The sequence below is a fragment of the Parastagonospora nodorum genome (genome assembly GCF_000146915.1).
Source record: "Parastagonospora nodorum SN15 chromosome Unknown scaffold_11, whole genome shotgun sequence".
In the NCBI taxonomy this organism is placed as follows: domain Eukaryota; kingdom Fungi; phylum Ascomycota; class Dothideomycetes; order Pleosporales; family Phaeosphaeriaceae; genus Parastagonospora; species Parastagonospora nodorum.
Window position 1 is genome coordinate 725275 of NW_001884559.1, and position 15499 is coordinate 740773.

The window sequence follows — 15499 nt, forward strand, 5'->3', positions numbered from 1 at the left end:
TATAAGCTACGCCTATACTTAGAGACTTTTCTATTAGCGCCTTAAGCCTAATTAGTTAGTAAGAAGAATATATATAGATAGTAAATAGAGACTTTCTTAATAAGAAATATAACTTTATTTAGTACTATATAAATTCTATTCTTATAGGCTAGCCTATAATAGGCTATACTAGCAGATACTTATATAAGTATAGAACTAAAACTTTATATAAAGTATAGCAAGCTTACTATGCACTACTATAAGAAGCTACTTATATTACTACTATTTCTAAGCTATAATAGCAAGTACTTAAATAAGTATATAAAAGTCTCTGTAAGTCTAAATATAGACGCAGCATAGGCGCTAGCTACTTTCTCTATATAATTAAGAAGTTTAGAATATAAATACGTCTCTACTATAATAAATAACTATAATAACTATTATATTACTAAAATATTACTTCTACTATAAAGAAAAAATTGCTAACTAAGACCTATATATACCTATATACTATAAACTTAACTATAACCTAAATATTTATAACTATAACTTAACTTATACCTATTCTAGCTAGAAAGTTTAGGTATAGGTTAAGTTAATTTAGGGTTTATATTACATAATACTTAACTATAACCTAACCTATACCCATTTGCCACCCTGATGGACGCTAGCTCAATCTGAAGGCACTCAGATGGCGGCTGTGTTACCTGCACACCTCTTACAACCCACTAGTATGCCAGGGCTGGCTATGGACCCCAGCCAGGTAAGCCTCGCTGCGCCTCATCGCTCACCCACCAGTCCATCCGTTAACGACGTCTGCGAAAAGGATCCTCATGTAAAAGACGAATACGATGCATCTGGTGAGCATAGCCATGATGAGGCAACGTACAAGCCTCGTCCGCAGCTGCCGAAACCATTTGTCTTCATGCGAAGTCTTGCGGACCTCATCAGTAGGTAGAAGAGCGCAAGTTGGAGCGCCCCCTATGCTAATGAGTATGCAGAGGACCTCGACAATGACATTATAGACGTGGATCCCGAATACCAACGTGAGGTCGTATGGACAGGTAAATGGAAGCGCAACATGTTTGCGATTAACAAACTGACATTCACATCTAGCTGACCGCATGACCGGCCTTGTCGATTCTCTCATGGAAAACTTCTACATACCGCCTATTATTTTAAACAAGAGAATCCCAGCAGACAAGAGCAAGCCGGCTGTGCATGTCTGTGTGGATGGCAAGCAACGCCTCTCGTCTGTGCGTGCGTTTGTCAAGGGGATGATACCCTGCCACGACTTTCGAGGGGAAAAGTGGTCAGTATTGCTGCTGCGTATGGAAGAACGTTTTGCTAATACCAGTAGGTGGTTCTGCGACACTCCCGGTAGCCGCCGAAAGAAAGTACTCCCAGAAGAAACCCAAAAGACGTTCCTACGCAAAGAATTCGTATCTTTTGAATTCAAGGAGCTCTTACCCGACCAAGAGGAGGATCTTTTCGCCAGAGTCCAAATGGGTGTCCAGCTCAGCCTTGCTGAGAAGATGCGTGCATCAACAGGCCCGTGGCAGGAACTGGCAAGACTCTTTGTGGATGACTTTCCTGACATCTACTCGCTGATGAAGGACCGAGCACGGGCCAAAGACTTTCAATTAACGTTGTCGTGCTTTAGTCAGATTGTGGAAGTCATGCATCCAACGGCGTCTGACGGCATCCCGATCCTGAGAACTAACTATAACGCACTGCCTAAGCTGCTGAGCAACAAAGCCGCAGTTGACGATGCACTAAAGTCACACCTGGCAAGTGTGTGGAACATATTTAAGGAACTCATAGATATGGATCCTGATACATTCACCAATGCCAGCAAGTGGCTGCGCGGAGTCCAGACGTTCGCGCCTGTCGAGATGGTCGCTGTCGCAGTCCTCATCTCAATGTACTCTGACACGCGAAACAAGAGACTGCTCTTAGGCGACATCCGAGCACTTCGAGAGGCTATCCGTGAGAACTTCAACGACATCAGGATGAACACGAAAGAGTGGTCCTTCATATGGAAATACATTGAAGAGCTCGAAGCCATTAGAGGTGCGGTAGATGGATCAACTGTTCAGCGGAGAGTAGCAACAATCGACACCAACGTCTCAAGGACAAATCTTCCAGCTGCAACACAAGCGATTGGCGCAGAACAACGAGCGACATCTGCTGGAGCAATCAAGGCATTACCAGCTTTACCACATCGAGGATCGTTTATTATCAAGAAAGAACGCGATCTACCAAGTGCAAGCACGGTAGAATCACGCCAGACGAAACGTCAGCGCACTGACCCCGGTCCTATCAATCCTCGTACTTCCATAGTAAAGCATCCGAGGCCTCTGTTCGCCAGTACCACCCATGCTGCTGAAATGCAACCCAGCCAGCTTGGTGCTCAGCTCGCACAGTACGCATACGGACAGCCACAATATCCACCTGTACCGATGTATGTTCCTACACCACCTACCGCAATTCGGTCTTTCGCAACACTGTCGCCTCAGATTGAGACCGGTTCGAATCAATCTACATATAATTCACCGTACGGATATAGAGCACCAACCGCTCTTGTGGCACCACCAGTGCCTATAGCCCCGATGCATCGAAGTCCAATCGCCCCATCTTTGAATATACGGCCTCCACTTACAACGTCTTCGACATCGCCATTGATCAGTGGCAGTCGGTCGCATACTCCCGTCAAGAACGCTGCAACCTTGAAAACCGGCTATGGAGCATATTCCTCGAAAATTGCGGAGGAGCAATGGGCTGGCGAAATTCGATCTGCATCCCCAACGCCCGACCCGGTATCTACGTTGTCTTCCAAGAGACGTCGGTCTGAAGGAACGCCGCGAGACGGGCCTCCTCAACCTAATATTGCTCAGTATGACGGTGCCATTGATCTCACGAGCGACTCAGAGCAAGAGCAAGAGCGCCAGAATCTTCTGTTAACATTCAAGGCAAAGGCAATTGCGGACCGTAAGAAACAATTGCAGCAGAATGCTGCCTCTTCCCCGAGTCGTCCAGAATCTTCATGAAGAGTCGTCTCCGATCGAAATTCGACGCTCATGATGTGGCTATGAGAAACAGAACATGACTTAACGAAGAAGACATGCTTAATTATCCCTTGTATCCTCTACCAGGATTCATGATCCTACGACTTTACGACACATTATTTTCCATAGCATGAGCATGTCTGGCGGCGAGAACACACCAGGGGCACAGCGGGGAGGCAAGCGATCGACCTATCATTTTCAGTTTCATATACATCATCTGATACCCTATGTACCATCAATCTATCTATTACATTCTCCCACCTTCGTTCGCCTCATAGAACAGAGTTGCTGGGAGTGTGGTCACGTAAATCAGGACTAGCGCGCGACGTCATGCAGCTGGCGTGACTGCAAGTGCCTCGGCTTCGAAACGGATGGAAACGTGCGCGACTATCACAAGCTAGCCAATACGTGCGACAGATGTCGCCTACACGAGCGCGATTGCTCCTGGAAACAATCGCCTACATCCTCCGCCAGCTTCTCGACCTCCCTATTACCGCACTACTGCTAGGCTCTGGCTTCATAATACCTCTATTGAAAGATTCGATAACGACCTTCAACATGGGCAAGACGTTTGATCCCGCGAAGGACATTGGGAGTCTGGAGGGCAAGGTCATACTTGTGACCGGTGGTACGCAGCCTCCTCAATCGCACACAATGGCCATCGCATACTAAGCAGACGTCACAGGCAACGCCGGCTTGGGCAAGCAGACAATAACATATCTCGCCGCACACTCCCCAGCACGAATCTACCTCGCAGCCCGCACAGCATCCAAAGCCGAATCCGCCATTGCAGACATCAAATCCCAAGTCCCCAACGCCTGCGAAATAGTCCACCTGCCCCTCGATCTCACCTCCTTCTCCTCCATCGCCTCCGCCGCCGACACCTTCAAGTCGCGCGAATCCCGCCTCGACATCCTCATCAACAACGCCGGCATAATGGCGCCCCCGTACTCGACCACCAAGGAGGGCTACGAAATCCAATTCGGCACAAACCACATGGGCCACGCGCTGCTCACGAAGCTGCTCCTCCCAACGCTGCTCGAGACGGCGAAGCAGCCCGGCGCAGACGTCCGCATCGTCTCGCTCAGCAGCGCAGGCCACCGCATGCCCGCCTCCGAGGGCATCGTCTTCGACCAAGCCGCGCTCGAAAACGTAAACACTTGGCGCCGCTACGGCTCCTCTAAACTCGCAAACATCCTCTACGCCCGCTCGCTGGCTACGCACTACCCGCAAATCACATCTGTGTCTTTACACCCTGGTGTCATTTTGACAGATCTCTTCAACAACTTGCGCTCGAATCCGTTCTTGAAGGTGGGCATCTGGCTGTATGGGCTCATTGGCACGTTTTTGCCGGGCCATTTCAAGAGTCCGGTGGGTGGCGCGCTGAACCAGACGTGGTGCGCGACGGTGAAGAAGGAGGAGTTGGAGAATGGAGCGTATTATATGCCGGTGGGGGTGAAGAGTGCGGGGAGTAGTTGGGCGAGGGATCAAGGCGCTGGAGGAGAAAGTTGTGGGAGTACACGGGAGAGTGAGTTGGGTGAGACATGGGGTATTAGATTGAAGTAAAAACGTGCATTTGAACTGCATAAATTCCCCATTCCTGTTCCAGCGTTGTTATTGGTGTTTAGAAAGTAGCTTTGCCTATGTACAAGTACCCGCTTCAAACTAGGGTATCTCTGGGCGTCTTCGAACTCCCTCAGATCTTTTACATCACTGTCCACCTTCACTGGTGCAAATACGTAATCCTCTCAGCCGCCCCCTCCTCCAACCCGCACAACTCCCTAAACTCCCCCACCTCTTCCCCCTTCCTCCTCGTCCTGGCCACAAACTGCCCCAATGGACAGCTCCTCCCCGGCCCACTCTGACAATCAGGAATCGCCGTAATCCCATCATTGATATTGAGCCGAACGAACCTCGCTGGGCCAGGCGTATTCTTCGCGCGACAAGACAACAGTTCGAAAATAATGCGGCCACCCATGGGCGATACCTGACTCTTGCGCCACTTGCGCTCATGCGGAATGTGCGTGACAGGAAGGTGTTCGTCGTCGTTAATGATATCAAGCGCCGTGATCATGGGCGCGATGTCGCCATCGTGCACGAAGCTGAAGAACAGCGGCCCAGCGTCCGAGCCCTGGGTAAGGAGATTAGTCGTTGCGTTGAGCCAGAGCCAGCCCATGCTTGCTGCATACTTCTGCCCAGGGCCGGCGCGGTAGTAGTGCAACAAGTCGCGGGCGTACTCGAAAGCGAGGAATTCGTCTTGCGTGAAGACATCGCACCAGTCGCTGCGGCCACGCACGGTAGTTTCGAAGCCGCACATCTCTTGCATGGCGTAGATATTTTGGTCAGTCAAGTTCATGGCAAGCTGGTCTTGGAGACGCGCGCGGATGGGCGAGATGTATGTGGCGCGGTATTCCCCCATCAGGTCGTAGCCTTTCTTTTGGCCTTCAGCTGTGTCTTTTTTATTATTCAGGCAGGTTCGCCCAGGCGTCAGGGTATCTGCTCCGAGCGAGGAGTGCTCAGAGATTACCTGTAGCTCAGCGGTATTGTTGAGTTGATAGTCGATGCCGAAAAATCCCAGGGCAAAGTGACGAGAGGTTTCAATGACACGTCTAGAGTCACTGGCCCAAAACCGGATAGGTCGGTCAGGCTGGGACGAGAGAGCTTTTGACAGGAGATGCTTGTATCGCGTACGAAGTCGAACGCCAGTAGTGAAAGATCCCAGTGTCTCCGAGAATGGACCTGTGCTAGTCAATTGCTCGAGGTTGTCATCTTCGAATAGTGAGTTAGTATTGTATGCGTACAGACACGAAAGAATGGTAGACACAGCTCAGAGTGGTGTGTGTATAATTTGATTTGAATGTGTGCTATGTGTAATGGAATCACGTACCTGAAGACCAGAAGAGCTTCCAATCATTGAAGAAGGCAAAGTTGCCGCCAAACATGGTGTTCTGCTGCTTCATGCGCTCGACGATTGCTCTTTGGTCTGAACTTACTGTGAGTATCTAGCTGTAGAGGAAGAAATATGACCTAAACCTACTATCACCGGCTTTCTTGGTTGGGTATCGCTCAGCGTGTCTAGCCATCTGCGAAAAAGCTCTCGTCAGCCAAGGTCCCAGCTCTCGATTATGCAACGTACCATGTGTACTTGTTCGACGCGACATCCTTCCGGGACGGCGATGCCTCCATCAACAACGTCAATAACCTTCTCGACCCACGGACCATTGCCGCCTAGATGATAGAGAATGTTCCAATCATGAGTCGTGGTCCCTGCCCCTTGCTTATGTTCCGCTGGTACGCCATCGGTTCGCTGTGGGTGCCACCAGCTGCTCCAGGTCGATTGGTGAGGTTTGCCTGCGCATCCGTACTGGAAGTATCCGGAGTGCGACGTCTCGGCGTTGGAAGGACAGGAATGGGAACAACCTTCCTCACATGTGTAGTAACGAAACAGCCATAAACCGCTGCTGAGCACGACGATATGAACGATGACAGAGCCTAAGGATAGTAACGAAGGCATGGTGACGCCGCTATGAATGATCGGTGCAAGGCAGTATTGACATGCAGCATGATCACGGTTTTCAGTGACATTACGGGCAGTTGTCTGACGATGGGAAAGCGGTGTGGGTCAAACGCGACTGCAGATGCAAACACTCGTTCTTGCCAAGGACCGCATGACTCGTGCTTGAAGCAGCGGTCTTACCTGTCGTTGTGCGACCTCATCGGCGGTATCCATTATGCGTTTCTATCTGGTCGTTGTTGCGAGTAACGCTGCTGTGGATTGGGTACATTGAGATTGGGAGCTTAAGTGGCGAGCAAGACGCTGTTGTACCTCGGCATCATCTAACGCCTTACGCTTTGTACTCCACTTTCCCCATGATGATCCTCCCCTTGTCTCGTCCCCTTCTCCAACCTCGTTTCCGTCAAAGACGGTACAAGACTGGACAGCTTGCATTATCAAGGATTCACGAGAGAGATTTGTATAACATCGCAGTGATCTACAGTCAAAATGACGGATTCTGGTTACAAACCCACGGAGCACTACGAGCCAGATCCAGAATCGTATACCCAGTATCAGCGTGATATTTACGGCAACCTACGAAGACCAAAGTATTCCACCAAACCTTCACAATGGGAAGCTGCAGCAAAAGCAAATATACCACTGCCAAACTTTCTCTATGTCTTCGGAGCAGCAAGCAGCGAGTCAACAAATAGAGCCAATATCTCGTCATTCGAGCGCTACCGTCTGAGACCATGGATGCTTGTTCAAGCTACACGACGCGACATGTCCGTGGAGCTCTTTGGACAGCGATACCCTAGCCCTCTATTGGCAGCTCCCATCGGCGTCCAAGGAATCCTTCACGACGATGGAGAGGAGGCAACTGCTCGAGCTTGCGCAGCAGTGAATGTGCCAATGATCCTCAGCACTGCGGCTACGAGATCGATTGAGGAGGTTGCCAAAGCTAATGGGGATGGAGATCGATGGTACCAGCTCTACTGGCCAAAACCACAAGCGGAAGAATTTACTGCCAGTCTTTTGAGTCGTGCCAAGGCAGGTGGCTTTAAGGTGCTCGTGGTCACTCTTGATACTTTCATGATTGGGTGGAGACCCAGCGATTTGGATGAATCATATCGTAAGTGTCTCTGTTATGTGCTTAGGTGGTACAATATGTTAATTGAACCAGTACCCTTCGTCTACGGTCAGGGCTGCCAGGTTGGCTTTTCCGACCCTGTCTTCCAGCGCATGTACGAGGAGGAGCAAGCAAAGGACAGCAGAAGCGTCACCGAGAAGGTAGCGGAAATCTGGCAGATTCTGAAGCGCCCTGGAAGTGTAAGTGGGAGCATGAAAGTTCTCACACATGCCACTGTCATGAAAAAGGCCAGGTTCTTCACTTCACTTGTGGCATCTGGGCACTATCGCGACTGGAATGACTTGCAAACCCTGCGCAAGTACTGGGATGGTCCAATTGTACTTAAGGGTATCCAGACAGTCGAAGATGCCCACCGGGCTATCGATCATGGCATGGACGGTATTATCGTTTCCAACCACGGTGGCAGACAGCTTGATGGCGCAATCTCCTCGATAGACGCTTTGGCCGAGATCGGCGCCGATGAGAGGGTAAAGGACTCGAACTTGACCCTTCTTTTTGATAGCGGCATACGGACTGGATCGGATGTTCTCAAAGCCTTGGCACTCGGTGCAAAAGCAGTTCTCGTTGGACGACCGTATGTGTACGGTCTTGCCATGGGCGGTGAGGAGGGCGTCAAGCATGTCCTCAACTGTATGCTCGCGGACACGGACTCTTCGCTTGCGAATCTTGGCAAGAAGAGCATTGCGGAGATCAGTCGCAACGACCTGAGGGTGTTACAGGAATTGGCGAAGCTGTGATCAAGGTGTTCCCAGCTGCAGGCTCTCGAAGGACACAGCGGTACATTATGCTCCGCCATCTCAAGGGATCACTGACTCGACACCCCCCGATAGATCACAATATCATGTTCTCCTCTTCTCAAAGTCTTGATCAACATGACGAACGCTTCTTCCGATGTTCCGGACCGCTCTTTCACTGAGTGGGTTCTTGCCACTGCGATACCGCGGGAGGGGTATCCACTTTCTTACGTCGTTTTCTCGGTCTAATGGGGTCAACAGGGGTTGCAATCGGGCGAAGAGCAGGCGGCGGGTGCTAGGAGCTGACGAGCGGCAGAGAAGGATCCAAGCTGTATAGAAACTATGACCGGCACCCTCTTCCCCCCCTCGTACCTCGTTATTCAATTGCAATTCTCTATCAGAGACCAAGCATAAACGTACGCCTCAACTCCGGCTTCCACTTCTCCGCCGTCGACTCGAGTCCAGTCAGTCATCAAGATGCTTTCAATCAACATTTTTCTCACTGGTAGTATTTGTCTAGCCACTTTGATACCCACTTCTAAATCCCATCAGCTCTGCTTGCCATCTTCACCTTCGTCACTGCTGAGGACCCCAACTTCTACCTCATCAACGACTGCAACTTCGACGTCTACGTCCGTGAGGCTATTGGCGAACATCCAGGTTACAGCCCGATTGTAAATTGCGCTAATTTTGGCGAGAGCCAAGAAGTCGTGCTGGCTGGTAAAGGCGGGACTGGCTATGGGTCTTTCCCGGTCTATCAAGACGGCTGCGGACACAGCTGTAAGCCACACACTGCTATGAAAATATCACTGACGTGACATTGTACTGATGCCGATGTATAGACAAGGTTGCGCGGCAGCCTCGTGGCGAGGTCTACCAGTTCGAGTTCACCTGGGCCCATGAAGGCACTGGTATTTGGTACGACCTCAGCCACATCAACGGCAACCCCTTCAAGGACGTCGAGCGCGAGATGTCGCCCCACAACGGATGCCCTACCCTCCACTGTGACGCCGGCAACGATGGCAGTCAGTGCGACTACGATATTCAGAAGAACTGTCCCACTCCTAGTCCGATCGCAGGTTTCCTTTGCGGCAGGACACATGCCGTGGACTGGAAAAAAGTCAAGGCCAAGGCCGTGTCGCTGAAGAGCCTCCCACCTGCTCCTTAGGCTGTGAGAGTGAACTTGAAGACGGGAATGAAGATGTTGGGAGGTGCAAGATGGGCACATCATTGGAAGACGACTTGGATACGCAGTTAGATGTCAATGAAATCAAACAGGAAGAAATAAACTGTAGTTCATGGCCTCGCAGGCACGCAATCTGGTCCTGATACTACATGAAGACCTGAAGTCTTGTGCTGCGGCTATGTCCATGATCCAGATCTACCACATTGACCTGAACTCGTGGAAGTCTCAATACACAAAGTCTTTTGGTATCTAAAGCTGTGCCCAACACTTGCCAAGACAAGTTTTCAAACATCAGTCTGACGAGCGATGAAAGGTTGCGCGCACGTGACATCGCGTAAACGGGCTAATGACGCAGACGCGGGGCATGGCCCATGCTCCTCAAGTCTTAGACGTCAGCCTGTGCTCTACTTTTGTGTACACGACAAATGTACAAGACACTCTCTAATTGCTTAATAAGGCGAGCACCCGCATCTATCAAGTCCGTCCATCGAATCTCAGCTCAATCGCTCAACGCAACCTCAATCCCAACCCGCACCTTCTCCAGAACTACACGCTTCAGTGCCGCCTACAACATGCCACAAGACCCAAAAATTGTCAAAGTCGAGGAACTCCCCGCAACCGAAGCGAAATGGATCGAGTTTCAGAAGATCTCATGGCAAGGTAATAACATGCTCACCCCACGTTCCCCAACATCCCACACTAACCCCACCCACAGACCAAACAGGCAAAGACCGCGTCTGGGAAGCCGCCGCGCGCAAAACCCGTGGCAAAGCCGGTGTCGACGCCGTCGCCATCGTCACCATAATCCGGCACCCAAACCGCCCGCCCTCGACCATCATCATCTTGCAGTACCGCCCGCCCGTCGACGCCGTGTGCGTCGAGCTCCCCGCCGGCCTGGTCGACGAGAAGGAATCGCCCAGCGACGCGAGTGTGCGCGAGCTGCACGAGGAGACGGGGTACAAGGGCAGGCTAAGTTTCATTAGCCCGACCATTGTGAGCGATCCGGGGCTGAGTACGGCGAATATGCAGCTGGCGGTTGTGGAGGTGGATCTCAAAGAGGGCGATGAGGAGCCGGAGCAGAAGCTGGAGGATGGCGAGTTTATCGAGAGGGTGGTGGTGCCGGTTGGGGAGCTTTATGAGAGGCTGGTACAGTATGATAGGGAGGGGAAGACGGTGGATGCGAGGCTTTGGCATTGGGCGGCGGGTTATCATGCGGCGAAGACGATGCTGTGAAGGGGGATGTGCGTGAGGGAAGAAGACGTGAGATGCGATCGCTGGGCAATGAATGTATGTGCTATAATGAAAGCAGCACAATTACTGCCGCAGACACCATCAACGAACATGCTTCTTTTCCTGCTTCTACGTACGAGAACTGCGATCTTCACCACCCACACCAACCCTCTACGCAGGCGTCTTCCTAACATCCTTCAACTTAATCATCAACGGACTCTTCTCCCACGTATTATACGCTCTCAGCCCCTCAAATTCATTCTTCGGATGCCACAACGGCGCCCCATCCGCAAACTCAATGTCGAAATTCCACAACAGCGCCGCCAGAATCAGCCTCAACTCGACATACGTCAAGTTGCGCCCAATACAGCCTCGCGGACCTGTTGAGAACGGCTGCGCGGCTTTCTTGATGTCGCTGCCGTACTTTTCGCGTGATGACGGCGTGTCCATGAAGCGCTCTGGAATGAAACTGTCTGGGTCCGCGAAGTTGGAGGCGGAGTGTGCGGCGGCCCAGGATGCTACGCATACAGATGTGCCGCCGGGGACGGCGTGGCCGTCGATCAGAGAACCACCTTTGGGCACGGTACGTAGCAAACCGATTGGAACAGGTGGGAAGATGCGCAGACCTTCCTCGATACAAGCATTCATGTACGGCAGATCCGCCAGGACATCCATGTTGATGTCCTCCTCGGTCTTGCACGCCTCTCTAATCTCCGCCACGATCTTCTTGTGCATGGGCGGATTGCGCAGGAGATAATTCGTCAACCCGCAGAGTTCTGTGGCGGTAGTTTCGCTGCCGGCGACGATGAAGAGCGCGGCGTTCATGATGACTTCGTCGTCGCTGACTTCGTTCTTCTTCTCGCGCTGCTTGAGGATGTACCAGATGAAGTCGCGGTGCTCCGTCTTGGTCGCCATGCGGCGCACGGTTTTCTCCGTGCTGTTGCGGAGATGGCGGGTTCTTCGCTCGCGGATGGCAGAGGGTATGCACCACATCAGGAAGCGTTGGGAGAGGGAGCCTGGTGCGGCGAAGCGGCGCGTGGCTTGCTCGATGGCGCCGGATTTGATGGCTTCGTAGATGAGGACAACCCAGTTTGCGGATTCGGAACCTTCGCCTGGGGTGGTTTGTCAGTACATATACACAATCATATGTTAAGTCGAGAAGATTCCTGATAGTCGAAAAGCAATATAAACAACCAGTGACGGGAGGAGTACCGACCTTCTCGCAAACACCCAAACGGCTCTCCAAACGACAAATCACCAATGATATCAAATGTGCAAAAATTAAACCAAGACACCATATTCGCCGACTTCCCACTGTGTGCCATCTCCCTCAACTTCCGCACAAACAGATCCACATAGCCCCGCAGAATCGGCTCCTGCTCGAGTAACGCCTGTTTAGAAAACGCATGCGCCAGCGCTCTCCTCTGCCTCGCATGATGCGTATCGGGCGCCATTGTCAAATTTGTAGCCCCAGGAATCGCCTCGACGGCACCAACGTGGATCGGATCCTTGTCCATGTTCTGCAGCCCGACGCGGTGCCCGTAGATGTCGTCCCAGGCCTTTGCGGTGTTGAAGGAGAGTTCGTTGGGCATGACGCGCACCACCGGGCCGTATTTATCGTGTAGGACTTTGTAGTCGAAGGCTATGCGGCCGCGCAGGAGGGAGATGACGGATGGGATGGGAGATATGCGCCATAGTAGTGGACCTGGGAATTTCGCGAGGGGGTGGAGAGTGATGTTGTACACGAAGTTTAGGAGTGTGTAGGAAATGAAGGCAACTGGGACCCAGATTGCGATCTGGTACAGACTGTATGTGTCGACTAGACCCATGTTGGCAAAGCTGCGTGATCTGAGTGAGATAGGACTGCTGTGGAAAGTTGTTGGTCGAAGCAAAGACAAAATACCAGCAGTTTAATTATAGTCCAGCTTATTGGTCCCTGTGACCATGACGCTGTTGCCGGTGAATCAGTAAGCCGCTGTCATTTCAGAGTGTGGCGGCACGTTTCCGCCAAAGCATTTCCGACCGCAGGTGTGCAGACCAAAAGTTGAAATCGCTGAATGAAGTTCAACTTTGGTAGCATTGACTCATCGTAACTGTGCTCGCTTGGTCAATAACGCTCATCAGTCTACTGATGGCATTTCAGTGAATCATATTCAATGTCAACGAGAGTAACGCCTGGTCACGTTGTCTGAACATCGGAATCTTGGAGGTTGGAAATGCTTTAGCGTGGTGTACCATGGGAGACCCCGCATACCCCGCGAAGGGTGGCTCCAATGCCATTCAGGACGACTCGTGTGCCGAGTTGCATCTAGCTGACTGGAGTCATGTTTTCAATCTTGCGATTTGGGGAGCGCGGTATGAAAATTGTCATGAATAATCTGATTGAGCAGAGAAGGAATTGATTGAGACGTCTGTGATTTGCGCTTTTCTAATGCGACAAGGGGTGTAGCGGCCTCATCACTGGTCATAATGACCCTCCTTCTGACTTTCCTTCTCACCTTCGCACCCATGATGACGGGAAATGTGAACATTTGCATTAACTAGCCCTAGGGGATGACCTTTGCCTGCCTCATGCGATCGAAAGCAATCTTCCACGTTTCGGGCGTCCGAATCTCCTCCGTATATCCCGCCTTGTGCGAAGCCTCCATGCTCATCTGGCGATCAAAATCAAACAGGGTCATGATGAAATACTAAGAAAATGTATTAGCCAAGCTCTCCGCGCAAACAAGATATGCTCTTACTTGAAATCCCGGATGTGAGATATCGCTATCCACACTCCCTTCCTTGAGATTATGCTTCTTCTCCAGCTCGTCCCATTCTTTCCTATGCGCGGCGATATACGCGCCAGGTTGCGGTGAGTTCTCCTGGGGGCCAGTACCCTTCAAACCAAAGTATTCGCAGATGATCGGCCACTTGCCGCTCCAAGTGTCTTCTTGGCCGCCGACATTGAAGCTCTGTGACGCTGTCTTCTCGGGATGCAACGAGGCGTGGATGGAGAAGTGCGCAACCATGTCCTGTGGCGATTCGTTGTATTTGTTCACCCAGGACTTTTCTGTACCTGGGAATGGACACTTTGCGGCTTCGCCCTCTACTGCACGATATAGAGAAAGGTACAACGCGAGTGTCTGTCCGAGGTTGTAGGCGTTGTTGTTGGGCACGAAACCGATAATGTTGTCTGGTCGCACTTCGCACCAGCTCCACTTCTTGCCTTTGGATATGCGCTTGAGGCAGTCGATCTGGTTGTAGTAGAAGAGCTGAGAAATGTATGGCTCGGGAATTGGAGGGAGAGTCTCCTTTAGCGGTAGATCGTTTGAGAATGGAAACTTGTCCAGCATCTGGCAGCCGTAGATCTTGGTTCCGGTGGGTAGGAGGACATACGAAAGCTTGGAGGAGAGATGGTCGATCGCAGTAACTGCTCGTTCCAACATTTCTTCGTTCACCTTGCATTCGTACTCTGCGTCATCTGATTGCTTGTATGCTTGTCATCGTTAGTTTTCTCTCTCCAACTGTAGCCAACATTCGCTCACAGTAAAAGTAAACCTGGGTGACGCTCTCAACGTCAGTAACTTTCTCCTTGATCTGCTTCTCAAGCTCTTCTTGAGTCCCCTTGACCAGATCGACTCCTGACACAATCTGCAACCTTGGATCGTCTGGCCAAAGAGCCATTTCTCGTGTCAACGGTCGATTGACCATGGCGGTGACTTTGGAGAACGCATCCTTTGAGGGATAACCATTCAGAATAGCATTGACGATAGCCCAGCCAGAAATGCCCGACGCGCCGTAGATCAAAGCGTGGTTGCCCATGTTTGTAAATTAGAAGTCAAAGTAAAGTGTGTGAAGCTTAAAGGAAAGACAAACAGGCGCGACGCGTCAAGGTCGGACCCTGAGATAAGTACCCCAAAGCGCAGGAACCATTCAGCCTCCCTCAGCGCCGGTCTCAAATGATCCTATGCCTTTGCTGGTCTGGCGCATGATCGTCTCAATGTTCTGGGTGTGCTGACCACAGCTTTCGGGAGTCCAGGCGGAAGACAATATCCAATGCGTCCTTGACACCATTCACCCCGCATTATGGTCCCGGCATGACTCGTGCTCTGGTGTCATTGAGCAACTCGCCTTTGACGTAGCAAGATGCCATGTTCTCGATACGAATAAGTTGTTGGCTTGTTGATACAAGGATAAAAGTTGTTGGATGTCAGTGTTTAGGGTGGGTATCGCGAGCATAGGAAGGCGCTAGTGAACATAGTGTATACATCGCAACTATGTCATCTCACACCTGGAGTTATCTTTTCCTCTGACAACAACATTGATAGAAAAGCTCGACGTTTAGCCAAGAACTAAACAACAAGAAATAATTCTACGTTCAGACTGGTTCTAGGCCATAGCTCAGCGTGCCCAGAACGAAATGCGGCCCTTTACAGTCGGAAAATGGAGATGCACTGTCGATCAACTAGTAATCTTCCTTGTCTTTTGCCACGTGTAGTATATTGTGAAGATGGCTCCACTCCGGTTTACTTACTCGGAATTCGCAGCGTGAAGGCTATATCGGTCCATGACTGCATGCTGACTCGTATGTCGTGATTGGCCCGATCGCAATGCAGAGTGGATGTTATTTAATCGTTCATAACTGATGAAGAAATGAACTCCTGTGTGCGAGTC

At 51.0% G+C, this 15499-nt stretch overlaps 9 protein-coding genes across 9 annotated transcripts; 5 read left to right on the plus strand and 4 right to left on the minus strand.

Annotated features, from left to right (window-relative positions):
• Positions 1-1103: 1103 nt before the first annotated feature.
• Positions 1104-3029, plus strand: SNOG_07592 (hypothetical protein; the record flags this gene model as incomplete). The annotated part of the gene is made up of 4 exons (XM_001797874.1): positions 1104-2052; positions 2323-2404; positions 2587-2827; positions 2877-3029. 4 exons carry the CDS (start codon positions 1104-1106, stop codon positions 3027-3029), a joined length of 1425 nt encoding a protein of 474 aa, XP_001797926.1.
• Positions 3030-3511: 482 nt separating this feature from the next.
• On the plus strand, positions 3512-4613 carry SNOG_07593 (hypothetical protein; the record flags this gene model as incomplete). The annotated part of the gene is made up of 2 exons (XM_001797875.1): positions 3512-3675; positions 3733-4613. The coding sequence occupies exons 1-2, from the start codon at positions 3606-3608 to the stop codon at positions 4611-4613; spliced, it is 951 nt and encodes a 316-aa protein (XP_001797927.1). The 5' UTR covers positions 3512-3605.
• A 157-nt stretch (positions 4614-4770) lies between these two features.
• SNOG_07594 (hypothetical protein) lies at positions 4771-6130 on the minus strand (the record flags this gene model as incomplete). Its single annotated transcript, XM_001797876.1, has 3 exons — positions 4771-5786; positions 5935-6039; positions 6085-6130. 3 exons carry the CDS (start codon positions 6128-6130, stop codon positions 4771-4773), a joined length of 1167 nt encoding a protein of 388 aa, XP_001797928.1.
• A 920-nt stretch (positions 6131-7050) lies between these two features.
• SNOG_07595 (hypothetical protein) lies at positions 7051-8553 on the plus strand (the record flags this gene model as incomplete). Its single annotated transcript, XM_001797877.1, has 2 exons — positions 7051-7675; positions 7727-8553. The coding sequence occupies 2 exons, from the start codon at positions 7051-7053 to the stop codon at positions 8428-8430; spliced, it is 1329 nt and encodes a 442-aa protein (XP_001797929.1). The 3' UTR covers positions 8431-8553.
• A 12-nt stretch (positions 8554-8565) lies between these two features.
• SNOG_07596 (hypothetical protein) lies at positions 8566-9595 on the plus strand (the record flags this gene model as incomplete). Its single annotated transcript, XM_001797878.1, has 4 exons — positions 8566-8642; positions 8837-8886; positions 8980-9207; positions 9270-9595. The coding sequence occupies 4 exons, from the start codon at positions 8566-8568 to the stop codon at positions 9593-9595; spliced, it is 681 nt and encodes a 226-aa protein (XP_001797930.1).
• Positions 9596-10185: 590 nt separating this feature from the next.
• On the plus strand, positions 10186-10846 carry SNOG_07597 (hypothetical protein; the record flags this gene model as incomplete). Its single annotated transcript, XM_001797879.1, has 2 exons — positions 10186-10273; positions 10329-10846. 2 exons carry the CDS (start codon positions 10186-10188, stop codon positions 10844-10846), a joined length of 606 nt encoding a protein of 201 aa, XP_001797931.1.
• A 168-nt stretch (positions 10847-11014) lies between these two features.
• On the minus strand, positions 11015-12672 carry SNOG_07598 (hypothetical protein; the record flags this gene model as incomplete). Its single annotated transcript, XM_001797880.1, has 2 exons — positions 11015-11955; positions 12159-12672. 2 exons carry the CDS (start codon positions 12670-12672, stop codon positions 11015-11017), a joined length of 1455 nt encoding a protein of 484 aa, XP_001797932.1.
• Positions 12673-13389: 717 nt separating this feature from the next.
• Positions 13390-14647, minus strand: SNOG_07599 (hypothetical protein; the record flags this gene model as incomplete). Its single annotated transcript, XM_001797881.1, has 3 exons — positions 13390-13533; positions 13585-14321; positions 14371-14647. 3 exons carry the CDS (start codon positions 14645-14647, stop codon positions 13390-13392), a joined length of 1158 nt encoding a protein of 385 aa, XP_001797933.1.
• A 556-nt stretch (positions 14648-15203) lies between these two features.
• On the minus strand, positions 15204-15394 carry SNOG_07600 (hypothetical protein; the record flags this gene model as incomplete). The annotated part of the gene is made up of 2 exons (XM_001797882.1): positions 15204-15279; positions 15360-15394. 2 exons carry the CDS (start codon positions 15392-15394, stop codon positions 15204-15206), a joined length of 111 nt encoding a protein of 36 aa, XP_001797934.1.
• Between the last annotated feature and the right edge of the window lie 105 nt (positions 15395-15499).